At 40.7% G+C, this 21,403-nt stretch overlaps 3 protein-coding genes across 10 annotated transcripts in view; 2 read left to right on the top strand and 1 right to left on the bottom strand.

The window, feature by feature from the left end:
- Il18 (interleukin 18) overlaps nucleotides 1–18,129 on the bottom strand; it is a 27,204-nt gene extending 9,075 nt beyond the window's left edge. The window contains exons 1-4 of one of the 6 annotated variants that reach the window (NM_019165.2): nucleotides 18,016–18,129; nucleotides 17,757–17,798; nucleotides 16,710–16,874; nucleotides 6,620–6,780 (exon numbers count right to left, since the gene is read on the bottom strand). The gene's annotated coding sequence lies outside the window, so the exon portion shown is untranslated. Of the gene's footprint in view, nucleotides 1–1,246; nucleotides 6,514–6,619; nucleotides 12,343–16,709; nucleotides 16,875–17,756; nucleotides 17,799–18,015 lie in introns of those variants that run through there. The other 5 variants (XM_039080944.2, XM_039080940.2, XM_063265005.1 and 2 more) reach the window with 5 other exon arrangements.
- Tex12 (testis expressed 12) lies at nucleotides 10,606–15,539 on the top strand. Of its 2 annotated transcripts, none has more exons than XM_008766338.4 (5): nucleotides 10,606–10,739; nucleotides 12,334–12,399; nucleotides 13,258–13,369; nucleotides 13,456–13,507; nucleotides 14,223–14,899. In XM_008766338.4, exons 2-5 carry the CDS (start codon nucleotides 12,337–12,339, stop codon nucleotides 14,365–14,367), a joined length of 372 nt encoding a protein of 123 aa, XP_008764560.1. In that variant the 5' UTR covers nucleotides 10,606–10,739; nucleotides 12,334–12,336; the 3' UTR covers nucleotides 14,368–14,899. The 2 variants fall into 2 exon arrangements, with proteins under 2 accessions (XP_008764560.1, NP_001178035.1); NM_001191106.2 differs by having other exon boundaries at nucleotides 10,643–10,739; nucleotides 12,320–12,399; nucleotides 14,223–15,539.
- Bco2 (beta-carotene oxygenase 2) overlaps nucleotides 16,604–21,403 on the top strand; it is a 25,027-nt gene continuing 20,227 nt past the window's right edge. Inside the window, exons 1-2 of one of the 2 annotated variants that reach the window (NM_001127712.1) lie at nucleotides 16,604–16,664; nucleotides 21,033–21,235. In NM_001127712.1, coding sequence (NP_001121184.1) covers nucleotides 21,072–21,235 — 164 coding nt within the window. In that variant the 5' untranslated portion in view covers nucleotides 16,604–16,664; nucleotides 21,033–21,071. Of the gene's footprint in view, nucleotides 16,665–19,295; nucleotides 19,445–21,032; nucleotides 21,236–21,403 lie in introns of those variants that run through there. The other variant, XM_039081446.2, reaches the window with a different exon arrangement.

Raw genomic sequence — 21,403 nt, 5'->3', positions numbered from 1 at the left:
ACCTAAAGTATTTGTTACTTGGTTGATGTTTTAACACTTTAATCTAGGTTCATTACTTATATTCAAGTGTGAATAGTTATTAAATATATTTATATTGTAGTCAATAAATGGGTAAATGGACTGAATATGCAGTTTTCAAAAGAAGTACAAATTGCTAATAAATGTATGAAAAAAAGTTCATATCTTTAGCCAGCAGAGAAATATATATTAAAAATACATTGAGGTGCTGGAGAGATGGCTCAGTGGGAAAAGCACACACTGCTCTTGCAGAGGACCTGACTCTAGTTCCCACAGCTGCATGCACACACGCAACCTAAAATAATAAAAATTAAATCTTGTAAAAGTTACACTGAGTTTCCATTTCAACCCCACCAGAATACCAATCATCGAGAAAAAGAAAAACAAGACAAAAGAGAAGTTCCTAACAAATGTTAGTGAGGATGTAGAGAAAAAGGAGCTCTTCTACATTCCTGGTAGAAATGTAACTTAGTTTAACTTCTGTGGAAATAAAAATGGAGGTCTCTCAAAAAAACCAAAAAAATAGAACTATCATATTAACTTGCTATATCACTCCTGGTGTACACCTAAATATACCCAAGCCACACAGTAGGGATCAAGTCGCACACAGTAGGGATCAAGTCACACACAGTAGGGATACCTGCATATCTGCATTACTCATGCCACTTTTCACGAGGCCCAAGTTATAGAATCAGCCTTGGTGCCCGTCAGCAGGTGAGTGGATAAAGATGTAGCATATTTACACTGCAGAGTATTATTCAGATGCAAAAAGGATGGATTACATTAACGATGGAAAAATGGCTGAAACTGGAAGTCACCATCTTATGTGAAATAAGCCAGATTCAAACAAATTTTTTTTCAGATGCAAAATCTAGATTTAAAAAATATGAGCATAGAAGACTTTAGAAGGAGGAGTAAAAGGACTCTATTGGTTTGTTATTAGTGAGATAACGGCTTGTGTTGTCTTCTCGACTTTAATGTATATAATGGACATATTTTTCAAAAGCGATTTGCCTGGAATACAGCAAACACAAGAGACAAAGATTGGATTTTTAAATGACTAGCATTTACTTTACTGTAGTGACTATTAAATTAGTTATTAGGTGAATGACCTTAGAAAAGGATTCAGTTACCCTAAAAATACCACTCCTAGATGTGCAGAGATAGCTCAGCGGTTAAGAGCACTGGCTACTCTTCAAGAGGACCCTGGTCCATTCTCAGCACTCACGTAGAAACTCACAGCCATCTGTAACTCCAGTTCCAGGGGACCTGGTGCCCTCTCATGGACTCCACAGGCAGCAGGCATGCATGTAGGCAAAATATCCATACATAGAAAATAAGTTATTAATGAACTACTCCTAGATGGGCCTGGTGGTACACATCTGTAATCCCAACGATGAGAAGCCAAAGCTATAGGATCATGAATTAAGAGAGGAGCCTCCCTGGGCTACATAATGGGACCCTGTGACAAAAAAACAGAGGTTAGGGATGTGGCTCAGTGGCCTTGACTGGCATGCATGAGGCTCTGCCCTTTAAAAATTGAAATAACAACAAAGAAAGAAACAAAACACTCTCTCCCACAGTTCTTGTTAATCATTTAATCACTCGCTAATATGAGTCAGTTGTGGGTTTAGCTCTGAACAAAACTTAACTCCCAGCATCCAGTGACTCACGTGTCTGTGGACAAGACAAAACAGGACAGATGCTGTAGGGTCCGGTTTGTGCTGCTGCTGGAGAAGCTTTCACAGTGACGTCACTCAGGGCAGCATGAGCAGAGGACAGCTGCGTCAAGGGCAGGGGAGGGCTTCTATGAAGGAGGGCTAGCGATCAGGCAGGAGAGCTGGGGAGCAGGGGGGCTGGGAGGACCAAGGCTTGAGGTTTCACCATTTACCACACAAGATGTAAGTGTAGTCACAGCTCTCAGAAAGGGCTGGGTTTCTGATGACCCCACGGGCTTCCATGATTATTTTGTTCTTTGGTAATAAATGTAACAGTGTGGAGGCACCATTCTCAGGGTGCACATGTTTATGGCCACTAACGTGGATGCATGCCTTCTTTCCGCCCACGGTGAGGCGTTATTAACCATGCTTTGAAAAGTTCATCCTCCTCACGCCTTGTCACGGTGGTGCTTTAGTCACCTTAGGACTGTATTCTTGCATCTTGCTTGTATACCCAGAGATTGTTCATATCACAAATAGTAACAAGGCTCCTTAGTACCTTGGTGACATTGTTATCATTTAAGAAAATATTCAAGCCTGGGTGTGTTCCTGTAAATCAGTAATCACATAGGGTAGGTAAAGGCCAGGGGAGAAAGGAGGCAGGAGGTTCAAGATTATCCCCAGCCACGCAGTAAACTGGAGTCCAGTATGGGTTTTGGGAGACCCTGTCTCAAAAAGGCAAAAAGAAAATAAAGCAAGTAGGACATCAATGGTATTATGTGGCTGGTAAGAAGGTTCTGGGTATTTGCCATCTGTATCTGGAGACCTGAGTTCAATTCCCAGACACCACATAAAGGTGGAAAGAACTGACTCCACAAAAGCTGTGCTCTGACTCCCACACACCTGTTTCATGCACATGCACACACTGTAATAAAATACTGCTTTAATAATAGCACTAAAATCCAGTCTGATGGCACAGGACTGTGACACCAGTTACAGTCTGATGGCATAGGCCTGTGACACCAGTCACAAGGGCAGATGAGACAGGATGCCTGCTTGGGTAACTCAGAGTGAGTTCAAGGCCAGCTTAGGTAACTCAGTTCCTGTACCCAAATTAAAAAAAAAATTAAAAAATGGGGAGAGATGTTAGAGCAAGGGCTCAGTGGGAGAGCTTCTGAGATAGGTCAGCAATAGTTCAACTTACTCCACAATGGTGGAGGCAGATGATCCCACAAGGGCACACCGTCTTCTACCCAGCATTAGTGCTAGCAGTTTGCACTAGTAGCTCTGAAATCATGCCACTCTAGATCGAGTGTTTAATTTGAAAACATTCCTATTATTTCGTTTTGCTTATAAAGTTAAAACCATTATTTTCCTATTACCTTATTTAGATTTTGCCTAATTTAATTTAGAGGATCTTGCAGTTCCTTTGATTAAAAAACCAGGGGAGGAGAGTTAGGTAATAGATCTTGTTTATGCAAGCTTGATCTCTTTGGGGAGGAGAAAAGCATTTGAATTTTAAAAATTCTCCTGGGCCATAGTGCAACCAATACATTCTATTTGGGGGACAGTCCTTAAAACTGTCCTCTAAAGTCCAGTGAAAGAAAGAAAGAATGGAAGCCTAAAAACACATTAATCAAATACTCTCCCTGCTGGAGAGATGGCTCAGCGGTTAAGAGCACTGACTGTTCTTCAGGAGGCTCAGAGTTCAATTCCCAGCAACCACCTGTAATGGGATCTGATGTGCTCTTCTGGTGTGTCTAAAGAGAATAACCGTACATTTGCAAACATAAAATAGACCTAAGAAGAAAAGAAATGAATCAAATACACTCTCCTTGTTTCCTGACTAATTTTATGTATCCACTGTGAATTTTTCACTGTGTTCCTACTCCGGTTAGCCCTCAGTGTATCTTGATGTCAAGTCTTCCTCTTCCTTACTCCTCTTCCCTTCCCCCACCCTGATTCTTTCTCATGCATGCTTCTTTGCTTTCTTAATTCTAATCTATGAGGTACAGTTCCCAGTGGGTAAGAATGCCTTGAACATTTTATCTAGTAATCTCTTGCACATGTATGTGTGTGTAAATGTCTATGAAGGCACATGTGCATGTGTGTGTGTGCACACATGAGTGTGCCAGAGGACAATTGTGGGTATTATTCATTAAGTACCATCATCCTTTTAAAAAATAAAGAAAAAATATTTCGTGTGTGTGTGTGTGTGTGTGTGTGTGTGTGTGTGTGCGTGCGCGCGCACACGCACGTGCCCATGTCTAAGGTTAGAGGACAACTTGCAGAAGTCAGTTCTGGGGCCAGACTTGGTGGCAAACATTCTTATCCTCTGCACCATCTTGCTGGCCACACCCCATTTTTTGAGACAAGACCTCCAGTGTCCTGGAACGTGCTGGACGGTCAGCAAGCTCCAAGGATCCCACGGTTTCTGTCATGTTAGCACTGGGAGTGTGAACCCTCCGCACAGTTTGTTTGCTTTTCAAGTTTGCGTTCTGGAGATTGAATGCAGGCCCTTGAGTGCTTTGCCAGCCTTCTCATCTCCCCTGCGTTCACCTAATGTTCTCATAAAGAGCCTTCCAGGAGTGTATAGGAAAAAATTACATTTTCAAAATAAAAAAAATCATAGAAAAAGCCTTTGAAAATCATAGAAAAGCCTTTGGCAGAGAGGAGGTGACAGAATATCATGAGGAAAATTAGGTTACATGAGTTCTAATTTTGCCTGGGACAAGTTACTTAATTTTGGGGGTGGGGGATCTCAGTTTCCTCATTTGAAAAACAAGGAAGCTGGACGTCAAACTTTAAGTTTTTTTTCCAGCCCCATCATTCTGCAATTCTAGGCTATAGTTAAAGCTGCCAGGAAAGAGCCATTTATATGGGGGACCAATGCCCCGGTAGCCACTTCCTCTTACAGTGGTTCTCAACCTGTGGGTTGCCACCCTTGTGAGAGTCGAGCCACCCTTTCAGAGGGGTCGCCTCTGAAACGCAAATATTTTACATTACAATTTATAACAGTAGAAACATGACAGTTATGAAATAACAACAAAATGATCTTATGGTGGGGGGTCACCACAACCTGAGGAATGTCTGAAGAAGGTTGAGGACCACTGGAAGGCAACACACAGTTACAGTATATTATTCAGGCAGTATTTTCAAATTGCTAGGAGTTTTAAAAGGTAATATTGCATTAAAAGTAAGATGCCTTGAACTTGGAAAGAGACTCTGATCCCATTTGTCCTGTCTGTGGAACTCCAGTTCTGTGGAATAGGCATGGACTGGACAGCTGGGTCTGATACGGTCTCCACAATCACATGGGAAGTCAGCCTGGCTTCAGCAAGACCAACACTCAACATTTCGGTTCCTTTTTCAGAAAAACACCCTTATTTAGCCACCTGTGGCAGTCCACGCTTATAATCCAAGCACCGGGAGACAGGCAGATCTCTGTAAGAGGCCACCGTGGTTTACACAGGTCTAGGACAGCCAAAGCTATATACACAGTGAGACCCTGTCTCAAAACAAACAAACAAACAAACAAAACTAAACCAAACCAAAAAAACCTGTATTTAGTGTGTGTAATGAGTTTATGGTGGCTCCTGTGTGGAGGTCAGGGATGCCTTTCATCTTTATAAAGGATCCATGGACGGACCTCAGGTCAGCAGGCTGTGACACACGGCTTCCCTGCTGAGCCGTCTCACTGGCCAGGTGATATTTCAGTTTAGCAAGTCAGTTAACCCTTGACAATTGCTCCATCTGACAAACGTATGTCTGTGGGATGTAGACGGGATAGGGGCAGAACACACCAGAAAATTAGATCATTAATGACAGGTATATTTAATCAACTGTTAAATATAGGCTTGATGAAAAAAGGTCAAGTGAAACTCACACACTTGGAATGAGTACGTGTGAAAGAAGACTGGGTGTTCCATATTCCCCTCCTCCTTGTGTGGGAGGGGAACAGAGTGGGGTGGGGTGGCAGGTGGAGCAGTCCTATCTTAAAGTGAGCAGGAGAACATGGAGGGTTTTATGGAAGACTCAGACTGTTATGTTAACAGCAATAGGAAGGCACTGCAGGTAGAAAGAAAGATATTCTGAAGGAGCGTAGCGTAGGACTTGACCAGCTGAAAATAGGCAGAAAGTAAAGAGATTAAGGATGTCTTAATTGGTTTTGTTATATGACTTGAAAATAGAAGATGATTTATTTATTTAGCCCTTCCCCTGCGAAATAAAAGTCTTGCTGGGGAATCTTATCATATTATCCAGGCACAGACCAGCCCAAGTCTTCTGCTGCAGAGCTCACTGATTATCAACCTTGCACAAGCTCTTGTTTGCTCTGAGAGAACCGAGTTTGGATTTGAGGCTTCCTTGAAAGAAAAGCTTGTTTCAACGTTCCAAAGCAGAGGTTCTTAGTGGTTCACAGAGTAGCCCGAGCTGTTTCTAGTAATCCTGGATGCTGTTTGCTTTTTAGGTCTCCTACTATTACAAGTGGACAAGATAGTGTTAGAGGCGAATTCCATGTACCATTGCAACAGTCTGAGGAAAAAGTGAGAAGAACCCCACTTCCTTCCATTGGGCTAAACATGAAAGAGATTTGCAAATATACAAAAGGCTGTAAAGTGTCCAGGATAGATGGCTGTCTTTAAAAACTGTCATTTAAGGATACATGTGATCTATTTACAAAAACCCCACCAGATTACAATTTCTCAGCTTTACTTCCTCACACAGTAACACAGTGCATTACAGTAATATGGTAAATAGCCAAGGGAAACAAAAGCTCTTCAGGGTCCTTAGTAGTTTTCAAGAGAGAAAAAGAGAATCTCTGTCCTGAAGTGACACTCTCCCACATCTAATAAAGATAGAGAAAAACAACCTCATGTCTGCTTCTGTCCCTTCTGTGATTACCGTCATGCTAGCGTGTCCAAATAAAGAGGAACACATCTTACCTGGGCCAAGAGGAAGTGATTTGGAAGCTTCGAGGCCTCTTTCTTTTTCCTGATCCTGGAGGTTGCAGAAGATGGCAGTCCTGTCAGCAGCTGGAGCAGGCAGCTAGGATTACGGAAAGCATGGAGCTACAGAGAAACTGCACCCTGGGGTACAGCTGCGCCTGTGAGAAACACAGAGGAGGAAGAGGGCAGGCAAAGGGAGGAGACTGCCCTTGGCACGCCTCAGGCCCGCCTTCACATGGTGCCTCTTTTCCCCTGGCATGAGAGATTTGATGCAAACTGTTAGAAAACAAAGGCATTTCCTTTACTGTAAATGCCACTATTCAATGAACCATCTCTTCTGCAAGGAATGGACCCATGCCTCTTTCAGAAAGCCAGGTACATACAATGTAAGAAAATGAATCCGGTTGGTTAGTTAGAGCATCCTTTCTCTATTAGCCTATAGATTTGGAGGCTCTTGCACATTTCAACATGAATTTTCTTTATCTAATACCACTGAATAATAGTCATACTGCAGTAATTTTTTATACTATAGCCATTATACCTAAAATATATTTGGGGGGGATAAAATATTTTTTGTTTAGTATTTTCTTTCTTCCTCTTTAAGACCTTATTCAGGATTTTACTTTCCCAGGCCAACATGGTGTCACATGACCCTTGATAGAAGCCCTTCAGATTTACTTCTCAGTGACTACTTTTGTAAAGCTTTTCCATTACCATATGAGATGCCTATAGCATTATAATCTGAAGCATTATACTTTTTCCTGTATGTGCATGTGTGTGTGCATGTGTGTGTATATGTGTGGGGTGTAGGGGAATTGTACATTCATGTAGAGGCAGAGGCCAACTTCAAGTGTTGTTCTCAGAACTATCCATAATGGTTTTTGAGACAGAGTCTTTCCCTAGGACATGCGGTACACATGATTTGGCTAGCTAAGCTGGTGGGCTAGTGAGACCCAGGGAACTGATGACCTCCAGTGCTGGGATGACAAGATTAGCCTTTATGCTAATAAACTATTTTACAAGTTGTTTTCCTCTCTCTCTCTCTCTCTCTCTCTCTCTCTCTCTCTGTGTGTGTGTGTGTGTGTGTGTGTGTGTGTGTGTGTGTGTGTGTGTAGAATTTGCCTGAGTAGGTTCGGTCCTTACAGCGCATGGGTCCCAGGGACTGAACTCAGGCTTGGCAGAAAGTGCTTTTACGTGCCGAGCCATCTCACTGGCCCTATGCCAGGCACTATTGTTATTTTTAATCTGAATTAGCTGTATGCAGGTCCTCATGCTTGTGTGGCTAGAACTCTACTGACTGAGTTCTCTCCTCAGCCCCACCATTAGAACTTTTTTGAATAAAAGATTTGAGTAACAATTTGACTGAAAGCTGGACGTAGTAGCTTTAGCATCTAACCCCAGTGTACTTACAGGAAACAAGAAATGGAAACAGGAGGACCCCCAGAAGCTCCAGGGCTGGGTAGCCTGGATTATGCAGTAGCAAAGACATCCTAGGCTGCCCCCTTACTACCACATGCAAATTGTAGCCTTGGGACATCTACAGGCTCCCGTCTCCCAACACAGACACAAAATTGATATTCCTAGGATGGTGGCAAATTTCTGACTTAAAATACACGAAATATGATTTTTAAGTCTTTTCTTTAACTCACTGATACAGCCTTGCAACCAACTCATTGAGGTCATCTTCTAAAGTGTTATTTCTAAAGAACAGAGTGTAAATATTGCCCTGAAATAATAGCAGTATTTCTTAGAGACTTTTTGCTGGGACACAGCTAAATTGTTGCTTGGTTAGCAGTGGAATTAGCAAAGTGAATTATTTCTGCCAGTACGGAAATAGTATGAGAGCTTCTAAAGTTAGGAAATAAAATGCTGTGTAAGAAGGTGGTTTTGAAGGTTTTTTCTTTTTTTTTAAAGCAGGGTACAGTTTTCATTTCCTAAAGTGAAACCATCATGTCCATAGCTGTGATTACAAAGGAAGTTTGCAGTGAGATGGCTGGAAGGGCGTGGTGAATGGATTACCAGAAGAAAAACTAACATTTTAAAGAATGTGGTAGAAACACCAGTGTGACCGAGTTTAAATTAGACAAGTTTTCATTCCCCAAGTGATCCGAAAGACTGAATGAAGCAGTGTCACACAGAATGATCAGCTCAGATATAGAGCATTCAGCTAGCAAGAACACAGCTCTGGGTTCAATCTCCAGCACACGCAGCAACAGATCAGAAGCAGATGCCAGAAAGCGTCTTCCAGCTCTAGAGATGCACAGAAACAATTGGTACATTTCTGTACTTTGATGCAAGGCTCTTTGATTTCTATGCTGTAGAGTAAGCTATACATTTCTGTACCCTGTGTATTTTATTGACTTGTTGACAGTCCTTGGAAGATTCTAAGGCACTGGCTTACCATAACCCTCCATACCCTCTCACTACTCACTTATTACACAATGAAGGTAACATTAAAACAACAACAACAACAACAACAACAACAACAACAACAACAACAACAATAATATGTTTTCGTTTAGTCTGGTAAAAATTTACGCAGTAGGTCTTTTTCCTTTGAAATATTTTAAGAACCAAATAATTAATTGCCTGTTTAGATATACTATAGTATGAAGATAATAATACAACATCGCCCAGACTTTTTGATTTAATGGGCTTTAAAAACCAACAGTGCTAGTGATAATAATATAGAATAGTTAAGACTGAAGCAGGACGATTATAAATTCCAATCTAGCCTGGATTAGGAAGCATGACTACCCCCAAAACAAACACACAAGAAACCAAAACAAAATACTGAGCGGAGAACTTTATATTTACTAAGTATAAATATAAATATAAAGCTAAAAAATGTTAAATCCTTACATTTTTATTTCATGTTTATATCAAAAAAAAAAAAAGGAAAGAAAGAAAACCCATAGTCTTCTAATGAGGGACTTTCTTAAAAACTTTGATATGATCTCATGTATTCCAGGATAGCCTCAAAAGTAGCAAAGGATGACCTTAAATGTATTCTCCTCTAGTCTCCACCTCCCCAGTGCTGGATTTACATGTATGCATTGGTTAATGGGTGCTGGAGAATGAACCCAAGGCCAGGGAAGCCCTGTAAAATGAATATAATCAACTTTATGAAAAATGTATAACTTTTCCCCATTATTGCACTATATATAGGTAGTAAAAATTTCAACACAGATAACGAACTTTCAAGTACCCTGACACCTACCATATCGAGCAAGATACATTCTCGTTAGGCCAATGTTCTCTATTTCTGCTCACTTCCCAGCCTTAATGCTAACCTTTAAATAAACAAAAGGAAAAAACCAAAACAAAACCCCACGTGTTAAATAACAGCCTTCTGAAATGTAAAATTATGCTCTCGGATTTCGTGGAGGTGTGCCACTGACCTTTGTTTTATGAGGCAATATACTTGGTTCAGTGCCAGGTCAACTAACTGCAAAGAGTTTAGGAAGTTTGTCTGTGAAACTGCAGGTCAAAGTCGGCATGTGACAGTACCCAATAAAGGTAAGTCACGAATGTATGAACCATGTGAATTACTAAATACTTTCTGAAGGTTAATTAGGTCAGCCAAATTGACTTTTTTTTTTAAGTTCATAAACTTATTTTCTTTAAGGGTGTGATTTGGTGAGTTTGATAGCATCAAGGATAAAGAGGGACACTGACAGAGACTGTGGGTTGGAGGAACCGGCCGAGTTTCCTGTGTTATCACACACTATGCCCAGAATGCTCTTTCCTGAGAGGAGCTGGTGGGAAATATTTAATGCTCATCTGCTGAGATTCCTGGCCCCGGTCCAAGACTGGCTTTCCAGAGCAATGCCTCTCTCCTTCATACAGACCAGTTTTGAAGGTTACCCTTCCTTCTCCACAGTGTGGGAAGGGACCTTTCTATTTCTTGAAGACTCCGAGTTGGAAGAAAAAGGCGGGAAATAAACGGAAGAGTGGCTCCAGGCTGATCGGCTCTGCGAGGCTGTCACGTGGCTCGCGCGCTGCCTGCTGGGAGCCGCGGCCTCGGCGCCTGCGCAAGGAGCGCGAAGCTCTCACATGTTGCGACTCTGAGGAGGCGGGTCGTGGCGGAATCTTCGACTGCGAGTGGGGCAAGAGGGTAAGCGCGCGTGACAGGGAAGTCATGAGTGTGAAAGAAAGCAGTGAGTGGGGATGGGAGCGGTCTCTCTGGGTCTGGGGCCTGGTGTGGGGTCGCAGATGTGAGGGAGGGAGGGAAAGAGGCAGGAAATGGCGCGAGGAGACAATAGCGTTGGAAAGAAAACAATAGAATGCTGGAGGAGCAGTCTAGCACTCGAGGCACAGGGACAGGAGGATTGCTGCGAATTAGAATTTAGCCTCGGCTACCCAGTGAGTTCCAGGCTAGCTTAGTGTATGTGGTGACTCTCAGTCCCAGAAAACCCGAAGCTGAACCAACTACTGCCTGCACAGGGCGATGGCCATGGCCGCCCGTCACTCAGGTTTTCACACAGGTTTAACTCAGACTTGGACTATTCAGGAGTCTTAAGTTATGACAGAAACCACTTTTACAAATACAGAATTACGTAATTATAGAAGTTTTGTCGGACGTGTGTATACATTCTGTTAATTTGAAATAGGAAAGAAGCAGAAAAAGGAAAACTAAAAGGGGAAGGAGACATTTTCCTTGGGTTGGTGTCTCTGAAATACTCTTCAGGAACGCCGGTGCATTCACATGTGCTTTTTTTTTTTTTTTTGCACTTCAGCTTAGTACTGGGAAAATAATGGTAGGCACGCAGAAGTACTGTGCTGTATTTAGAAGCATCTTTATAATTTGCGTTTTGCTTTTGTTTCCGTCATAGGCATACTAATATAAGTACTCAGACTCTCAACAGTTATCCAATTCATTGTATTTAAAGGAAACAGAGCTGGGTATGTAGGGAATGCCTTTAATCTCAGCACTCGGGAGACAGAGGCAAGTGAATCTCTTGAGTTTGAGGCTAGCCTGGTCTACAGAGTGAGTTCCAGGATAGCCAGGGCTACACAGAGAAGAAACTGTGTCTAGCCTCCACCCCCAAAAGAAAGAAAGAGATAATGTGAATGTAAATAGTCCTTCAGCACTGAGATTTAGTCTATCCTTTTAAGTTCTAATGTCTTTTCAAGTTTGAACCTTAACAGTTCAGATACTAGGATAATAGCTTCAGAATTTATGGGAAAGCAGTTTTATAGCATGTTAAGGTAAGGGTACAGCAATGGAAACAGTGTCTGACTAGAAGAATGAAGAGGTCTTGTTTTTGGGATAGGCCAGTTTATTTGTTTAAACGTGGTCAGCCATTTCTTCCCACTAAGAAAGGACAGAAAGAGGGGAGCTCTATCTAATTTTAACATTAAGAGTGTATAAAGATAGAAGAATCTTAAATGTTGTAGTGCTGAAACAAGATAGACTTACCAATGAGGTTAGTTGAGCTCGTTTTATATAGGCTGGTAGTTAAAATTGTACAATTAGTAAGTTGGTCTCAGATGATGGAGGTCCTTGGATGCCGTGTGATAAAACTTGAGTTTACTGACCCAGAGGGTTTTTTAATGAAGAGTTTTGAGAGGTAGAATAAATTAGGGGGCAAATTAAGTTTAGCAGGCACACCAGCAGAACAGTAATTAATAACAGAAGTGTTCCCACAACACAAGAGGTTTAATACTTAAATTTGGAATTTCTCTAAACTTAAGATTTGTGTCTTCAGAGGATGATGGCAAACCACCTTGTAAAACCCGACTCTAGAAACTGCAAGAGGACAAGAGAATTGGAGGTATATTTTATGCCCCTGGAGCCTCTTACTGTATTTTATCTATTTCTGAAGTTTCTTTTCCTCAAGAAAGTGCTCTTGATCAGTAGAATTTAGTGTTCTCATAGTCACAGAGGTAGGATTGTACTAGCAGCCACTTTGTTGACTCCACTTAACTTTTTCACTGAGAACAGACCTATAAAAGTCTAGGTGGGGATTTCTTGGTAGCTTGTGGCCTTAAATGTAACCAGAGTAAGTCTTTATCTTTTTTGGTACATGGGACTTTACATGCATAATTATTTGCTAAGATGAGTAAAATTCTTACAGGCAGGTCTGGGAATCACACTCAGATCTTCAGATTTTAGTGATGAGTGCTTTCTTTCACTGTCGAGCTATCTGCCAGTCTACATTGCATAATTTTGCAACCAATTGGCTGTTGTTTAAATTATTGTCATCATATTATTATAAAAAATATCCACTGTCATGAGATACAAGGCTGTTTTTTATTGAATTAATAGTCATTATCAAAATCTAAACAAAACTTAGCATTTTCAGAAGGCGTCTCTTGTGTTTAAAGGTTTCTTTGATGATAAAAATTTAAATGACTGGTATGCCATCTCTAGTATTTTTCCCCTTGGTATTTTTTTCAGTGCTGGAACCTAGTCTAGTGCTTTGCCACTGAACTAGCCCTCAATTCCAAGCATAGAGCTTCATCTTTAATTCTGAAGTACTGGGGGTTGAACCTAGAGCCATAGTGTGATAGATAAACTGTTGTACAGAACCATGTCCCCAGTCCCTCTGAAAAATGCTCAGTTTGCTTTTTAAATAGAATATATGTGTCTTAAAGATCTTACCATTGATCTAGTTTCTTTCTTTTTTTAGCCTCAGTTGTCTGAGAGTCCACAGGTATCCTCTCTTGGGAAATCAGATTCATCTCTCTCTGAGTGTTCTGGACTCTTTTATAAAGAGGAAGCTCTGGAGAAGGATTTGAGCGGTGATGTATAAACAATGCATATTTTATGTATATTGACTGTATCATGCAGAAGGTAGATTTTATAACCTACTCCGTTTTTTGAACAGATATGAGCAAGGAAATTAATCTGATGTTGTCTACATATGCAAAGGTTTTAAGGCAAGTAATTATGGTATTTTCAAAGTTTTTTTTTATTAGAAATCCTTTTCTCCTGAAAACTTAGTAGTGAAAAATTTAATTATATAGCTTAAAAATGTATCTGGTAACTAAAAATTTAAAGTTTTACAATTCTGTCTCTATTCTTTACAATAGATCAGTTAATTATTTTAAGGGAGTAATCCCTAACTTGTCCCAACATCATTTGTCACATTTTTAGTGCTAATACCAGAGTGGATATATTTTGGTCTCTAGATGATAGTGTTATCTCCATTTTATACAGATATCTCTTTGAGAATGGTATGATTTGGTGAAATTAATGGGGTTACAGTAAAAATAAATATTTCACATATTTATATTTTATCACTATACATTTGAAGGCTGAATCTAAATATTGGTCTGAGAATATGAAGTATTATGAGGTGCTTTATAAGCTACTGGATAGTCACTATACCTGAACAATGGCTTAATTTTAATAATTTATATAATTTGTTATTAAAGTTATAGTACATAAGATACACTTTCTGTGTTTTAAATAACCCAAAATATTTTCTAGACTGCTTTAACTTATCCTGAAGAATATTAGTAAATTAATGAAGCTCTCTCATGGGCAAAGCAATGAAAATGAAATAGCTAACAGATACATTATAAAGAATATGATATTGATGATGTGTCTAGACTTTATAACTTGTTTTAATATCAACTTTTTCCCTATTAGTGAAAGAGCAGCAGTAGATGCATCTTACATTGATGAGATAGATGGACTCTTCAAAGAAGCCAATATTATTGAAAACTTTCTAGTACAAAAAAGAGAGTTCCTGAAGCAGAGGTTTACGGTGATCACAAATACCCTGCACAAGTAATGTGCCTACACCAGCTGGAAGTTGTTTCTGTTACTGCTGGGCTCTTCTTGCTAGAGAAAATATGTATTAAACTGTAACGTTTTCTAAATTTCAAAGGGGTTTTAAGATAGATATTAACATGAAGTGTGTAATATTTATTTTGAGGGTCAAATATCTGGCACATTGTATAAAAATGTAAATTAAAAATTATATACATGTTCTTTTCTTTATCCTTTACTCCTAAATTGCTTAGCCCTTCTTAAACTATGGAAGAGGACTCTGTTAATTTGATTATGCCCAACAATATTTGTTTAAATAGCAGATGATTTCTGAGATAGTTTTAAAATGTTTTCTTGGTTGGTATTATAGAAGAACATCAAAACAATAAAGATATTTTGTCCAATTTCTTAACATTTAATAAAATATAACAATGTGCTACTGCTGTTTAATATTACCATTTGATTATTTTTACTTTTAACCATTATATTTGACTAATAAAAATTTGGCTTGAAATATCTTCTTATGGTAAAAATAAAAGCTGGAAGTTACTATAGCCTGTCTATTTCTTTATTTTTTAAGTGTCATGCTATATGGAACCCAGGTGAATTCATGGTGTACCTGCCTCAACCTCCTTAATCAAAATTAAGGTTATGTACCACCAAGTCCGGCTGTCAAGTGGCTTTTTACCTATTAACCACATTGATTTGTAAAGTTTATGAATTATATTTAGAAGTTTTAGCTGTAGGGTGGATGATATGGAAATTAGAAATGTGGGACTCAGGAGATCATGGCTTAAACATGGCTTTGGCAGGCCACTTCAATCCTATGATAATGGGAAGTTGAATTTGGTCTAGAGAAGTGGTCCTCAACCTCCCAAATGCTGCAACCCTTCACTTTATTTCCACATGTTGTGACTCCCAATATAAAATTATTTTTATTGCTGATTCATAACCATAATTTTGCTATTATTATGAATCATGATGTAAATATCACTGTTTTCTGATGGTCTTAGAAGACTCCTGTGAAAGGGTCGTCCAACCCCAAAGGGATCATGACCCACAGGTTTGAGAAATGCTGGTCTAGAGGATCTATTATCAGACTAAGAAAATTCCTCCTTTGTTACAAAGCTCTGATTTTATTCAAAATGATCTATGCAACATATAACTACATTAGTTGGATCCAAAAATGTCTATCTCCACTTTTTATCACATAGACAATTTGGTCTTTTCTATGTATATTTTCTAATATAAGTATAGGACACCACAAGGAATTTGTAGTTTTAAATTAGGCAGTATCTTTTTACCTGGATGGTTGTAAACTTTAAATTTTTCTTTCCATCAAGTTACTTGTTTTGTTGAGGCAGGATCTCTGTAACTCTGGATGGCCTAGAACTCACTATATAAGCCAGGCTGGCCTTGAGCTCTCCGAGTTCCAGCTGCTCTGTATATATTGTTGGAATTAAAAGAGAAAAGGAACAACAACGAGAATGGGGTGCTGAATCTTGCTTTTTGTTATTTTTGCTTTCTAGCAGTATTTGTTATTTGGGTTCTCAAAGATACTTGTTAAAGGAATAAAATTATGTATCGTGACATGTATTCATAGTGTCCTGTCTGTGCTTTGTTATAAGAGAATGCTTTTCATAAAACTAATGAATGTCACCTTTAATACCACCAGACCCAGGTGGATCTACAGCCTGGTGTAGGCCAGCCTGGTGTACAGTGTGAGCTCCAGGACTACAGAGATACTCTAACTTGAAAACCTAATCCAAACCAAACCAAAAATAACCACCCCGCCCCCCTCAGAAAACCACAAATGAATGTAAAAGAAAAGGGAGGAGACGAAAGGGAAAAGGGTGAGCTATTGTCTGCTGGTCTAAATTGAGACTTCATTCTGTCTGAATCATTCAGAGGAGAGAAGTTGTATAATGAACCCATATATCTGGTTCCATGGACTTTACAGGTAGGGGCAAATTCCAAAAAGGGATGGTTAAGGTAGGAAGCTATTATTGGTCTGATTTTAAGTCAAAGATTATAGTTGGTTAGGATACTTGCCATAGAACTGAGACTAAGTTTAACAGTGTTTTGAGGCTCCACCCCTCACCTTCCCTCCCTTCCAGTCTCATTCAATCATAGAGCCAGGGACAACCCAGGCTCATTATTTACTTAATAAGGCCAGTGGCTGCAGATTTGGAAATCTCAAGACCAGCTGCCGCCCCTGAACTGAGTTAAATATTTCCTCCACTCTTTCTGCGTTTCCTCAGCAACCTTCCTGACGCTGTGCTGCAGGGGTTCTTTCTGTGACAGTGTACCATCTCCCAGGTAGGGCACCCCCCCCCCCACTTCCTTTCCTGGTCCACTTCTTACCAGTCTGCCGTTGGACTGCTGTACGTGGGTCCTGAAGATTATAGCAGGCTTCTGAAGGTCTCTGTGTGATGCAGGCAGCACTCCCCAGGGGAGAAGTGAAAGCCTGGTTTACGAACAACAGGATTGGTGTACTCATCGTTGTGGGGACAGCCAGTGTTCAGTCAGCTAAACGTGACGCACCGGGGCAGGATTCAGTCCAGAGATTTGATTTGTCTTGAAGGCCTCAAAGACTTTTCTCTATTCTGACTTTTCCCAACGGACAACCACTGCTTTTGCATTCGGATGCAAATGTTTGGTTCTCCTATTTGCATTCTGGGGAACTGTCTCAAACCCTGTGGTTTTGTTTTGAAGCTTTCTATCATAGTTACTACGTCAAGAATTTGTTTGCAGTAATTGGTTAATATCGAACTGCCAGAAAAGGCACCAATATGCACAGTCAATTATAAAGTTATCTACCCACTTAGTGTTGTAGTATGTAAGACAGCATGTTAGGTGCTAGGAGCGGGGAGGTATAGCTAGACTTTGTATTCAGAGAGTACTGCTAGGAGAGGTTGTAAAGTGCACTGGCCTTTATCACACAGGACAGCAAGATAAGGGCCACCAGAAAGCTGTCCAAAGCTGCAGGAGGAAATAGGAATGTGTTGCTTAAGAAGCAGGCAACCCAGAAATTGCAACTCGAAGGTTAAATTGCATATGTGAATTTCATCTGAAGGAGATGAGAAATATCCTAGGTGAAGAGAATAGAATGGTCACGAGACTAGGGAGCAATCCAGCCAGGCTGGAGTGAACAGCTAGAGTGGGGTCTTCAAGCTCCTGGTCAGGTAGTTTCAACAATTACAAGTGATTTGTGAGTTATGGAGGAATGAATGATGCAGTCTGATTTATATGTAGGAAATTTAATTTTCATATTATCGCACTGGTGGGAGGGCATCTTCCCTGCTCATCCAGATAAATTAGAATCTCTAGTCCTGATGAGGTATCTAGAGCTGGAAGCAATTGTCTGAAGTCTCCAACCCTTAAGATGGTCCAGTGGCTCCAGGAACTTACCTCACTGAGTTTCTCTTTCCAATTTCACTTCCAACTGAGAGGCTGTCAAGAGTCAAGGGCCTGAGTTAGGCAGTCGGAAGTGACACATAGGAAGAAGTTGAGGCACCAGTGCTGAGGAAGATGGGTTTAGGATAGGAAAAAAATGTGTAGTCCCAGGGGAGAGACTGATGAAAATAAAGTCACCCAGGCAGAATTTCAAGCCTGAGCAATTTATACATAAGCCATGGAAGTCATCTTTTTTCAAATTTCCCCTACTGACCTGTGCCCTGGTGGTCAGAAGAGCTGTGTTGTAAGGAGAGTGCACAAGATGAATTCAGTGCTCACAGAGACACTGAAGTGAGATGTTTGCTGGTAGAAGAGCTGATTCAGAAGAGAAGAGAAGAGTTGAGAGTCAGGTCTAACCCATAACCAGAGGATTTAAGAGTCGAGACAAGGTTACTAAGGGAGAATGTTGAAATTAAAGGGTAAAGGTCTAAGGTTATACCTTGACATTTGCGTGGTGATAAGTGGGGAAGGATCAGTAGAGGAGATTAACATTTACTAAGTATCATTGCGTTTCATTTTGATGAGAGATCTGAGCAGGAGTCATTAACCTCTCTTAACCCTTATTTTATCTTCGAAAAAACTTGAGGTTTGACAGGGTTAAGATGTTTGCCTAAAGTTACCAGCTAATGAATAAGGAAGCTGATGGGAAGCCGCATAGTTAGAGGGCAGCAAAGTTAAAACAGCAATTAAATGTTAGCATAGCTTGTCTCCCAAGCCAAGAATGGAAACAGGCCTAAAGGGATGGTGGCAGCCATATCAAGTACTACAAAAAGTTCGAATAGTATTACGGTGCCAGTAACGTGGAGCATAGAGCAAACAGATATGTAAATGGAGTCTAACATGAAGATGCCAGAGAGATGGCTCAGTGGTTAAGAACATTGGCTGCTGTTCTAAATGATTCAGGTGATGTGATTGCCCGCATGCACATGGTGGCTTACAACCATTCTTAATGGCAGCCCCTGGGAATCCAACACCCACTTCTGACCTCCGAGGGCACCAGGCATACACATGGTGCAAAGACATAAAACACAAAGTATTTATAATTCATGTGTATCTAGTCAGGCTGTTCAAGTTCACTCCGCGTAAAATAGCTAATCTACTTTTTAATCACAGAGTTTCAATCGAAAAGGAGAAGATAAATTCACCACTGTTTACAAAAGAAGAGTGAGGAAAGTCTAGATTTCTCTTTGCTTTTTTTTTTCCAAAGCATTTTCTTAAGACCTTGAATACTACTTCTCGTTCCTACCTTTCAGTCCCTGCTTGTTTCACCCCAGAGACTATGTTTTAGGAATGGGGTAGAGGCCGGGAGTGTAGGAATTCGGATTTCAGCTCCTGTACCACAGAGGAATGGGTTGCACTTCTGTTGCAGAGAATCTTCAGACAGGACTGAGATAGGACAGTGGGATGACTCATCTGACGCCCTAGGCAGCAAGTTCCTCTTGTTGGGTTGGGAGCTTTTCAGTCTCTCAGCAGTGTCTGACTCTTCCTTGAAAAATTGAAATAACTCAGAGAAAGAAAATCATCCGTAGCGCATCTTAATGTAGTGATCATTTAAAGTTAAATAATACTAAACATTTTAGGGATATCTATTGTGTTCTAAAGCTTTCCATAAACTTGCACGGTTACTTATAACCTTCAGCACGGTAAGAATTTTTATTTCTCTGACTTAGAAAAGAAGCAAAAGCAAAGAGGTTGAAAACCTTACTTTGGAAGTGACTTAAGATTTGAACCTAGGCACTCTGGCTATGCTCTTTAAAGGAAGTAACATTTGAGTTAGACCTTGAACAATAGGTAGAGTTTTCTTTACTTTTTCTGGAGAGAGAGAGAGAGAGAGAGAGAGAGAGAGAGAGAGAGAGAGAGTGTGTGTGTGTGTATTTGCGTGCGTGCATATGTAAAGGTGAGAGGTGGATAGTAATTTGCTTTTTCCCTTTTATTTTTTGAGATAAGATTTCTCTTTGACCCTGAAGCCAATCACAAACTGGGCTAGACCAGCAGGCCAAAGAACTGTGGAATCTTCCACCTCACTGTTAGGATAACATGGCTTCGTGCTGTGCCCAGTGCTTTTGTTATCGCTGTTCTTGATGTGGGTGTTGGAGCTGCATAGCAAGCAACTTACAGACTGAAGTACCTTCACTTCTCCCACTCCCCACTGCTCTCCTCTCTCCTTCTGAGACAGGAGCTTACTTGGTAGCCCAGGCTGGCCCGTTATGCTCCTCCCTTTTGAGCACTGGGATTACAGTTGCGAGCCACCACAGCAGCTGCCAGACGTTCTTCTAATATTGCTTTATTTTTCAGTGTTGAAATCCGACGCAGGGCCTCGTGCATGTTAGAGAAGCACTTTACCTCTGATCTATATCCTCAGCTATAATTTTCTTAGGGAGAGGCTTTGGGAAGGGCATTCAGGGTGAAACGAGTGTTATTTGGGAAAACAAGAAAGAGCTGGGCCTGACTAAATTGTTATATTTGGGGAAATAAAAAGGTCACATGTGATGTAAATGTAATATTTCAAAGAAATTGGATTATATACTGTAAAACAAATTGCCAAAGGAGCATAGATCTCATGTCTTTGGATGAGTTATCTGTTAATTTTTCTAGTGTAGACTCGTGTACCACTGATAAACTTCTATGAAGTAAAGGATTGTGGGTAAAGTTACAAGGAACTTTGTAATAACTGGAGTTATATTTGACCACCCCTCTCTGTATTCATGCACTGCTGTCTTGTGAAGCCTTTGAAGTATGAAGAAACAGAGATGATGTTCATCCCCTGATTATAGGATAGGATTTTACTCGTGTGGCCAAGGGTTGGTATGGTTCAGAATGGAGAATGCATGGTGGTACCTTGAGAATGAGAAAGAGGAGAGAGGAATTTGGAGACTATGTGGTTTATGTTCACACTTCCCTCAAGCTTCCAGTTCACAGAATTGTGGGGGGAATAAGCGTGTTAACAGGAGCTCCTGTAACAATGTGTGTGTGCGTGTATGCATGTGTGTGTATGTATGTCTGTCTTCTTTTTTTTTTTTTTTCTTTTTTTTTTTTCGGAACTGGGGACCGAACCCAGGGCCTTGCGCTTGCTAGGTAAGCGCTCTACCGCTGAGCTAAATCCCCAACCCCGTATGTGTGTCTTCTTGTTTGTGTGTGTGCATACATGCATGTTTATTTGTGTGTGTGTGTGTGTGTGTGTGTGTGTGTGTGTGTGTATACATTTGTGTGCTTTTTGCTTCTCTTTCACAGTTTTGAAGAACTACGTGGGGGAATATTCACCGGAAAACCATGTTGGGACCACAGCAGAGTCTGCCGTGCATTGCCCCGCTGTTGACCACGGTGGAGGAGACGCTGAGCACTGTCTCCGCTCGGGTCCGAGGACACATTCCTGAATGGCTCAATGGCTATCTACTTCGAGTTGGACCTGGGAAATTTGAGTTTGGAAAGGATAGGTAAGCCTAGATTTTAGAGTAACAATTTGGGCTTCATGGTGTGGTTTGAGTCTATAGACCAGGCATTCACTCCCTTCCCGTTCATTTCCGTGATGACTACTGGCACGCTTCCCTTTGGTTACAGATAAGGAAATTGTTACCAAGAGGAAGGGAAAAAAGTATTCTTTA

The sequence above is a fragment of the Rattus norvegicus genome, chromosome 8 (assembly GCF_036323735.1).
Source record: "Rattus norvegicus strain BN/NHsdMcwi chromosome 8, GRCr8, whole genome shotgun sequence".
NCBI classification, from domain to species: Eukaryota; Metazoa; Chordata; class Mammalia; order Rodentia; family Muridae; genus Rattus; species Rattus norvegicus.
The sequence above is the reverse complement of the archived record's forward strand: the minus strand, read 5'-3'. Positions and strand labels throughout refer to the sequence as shown.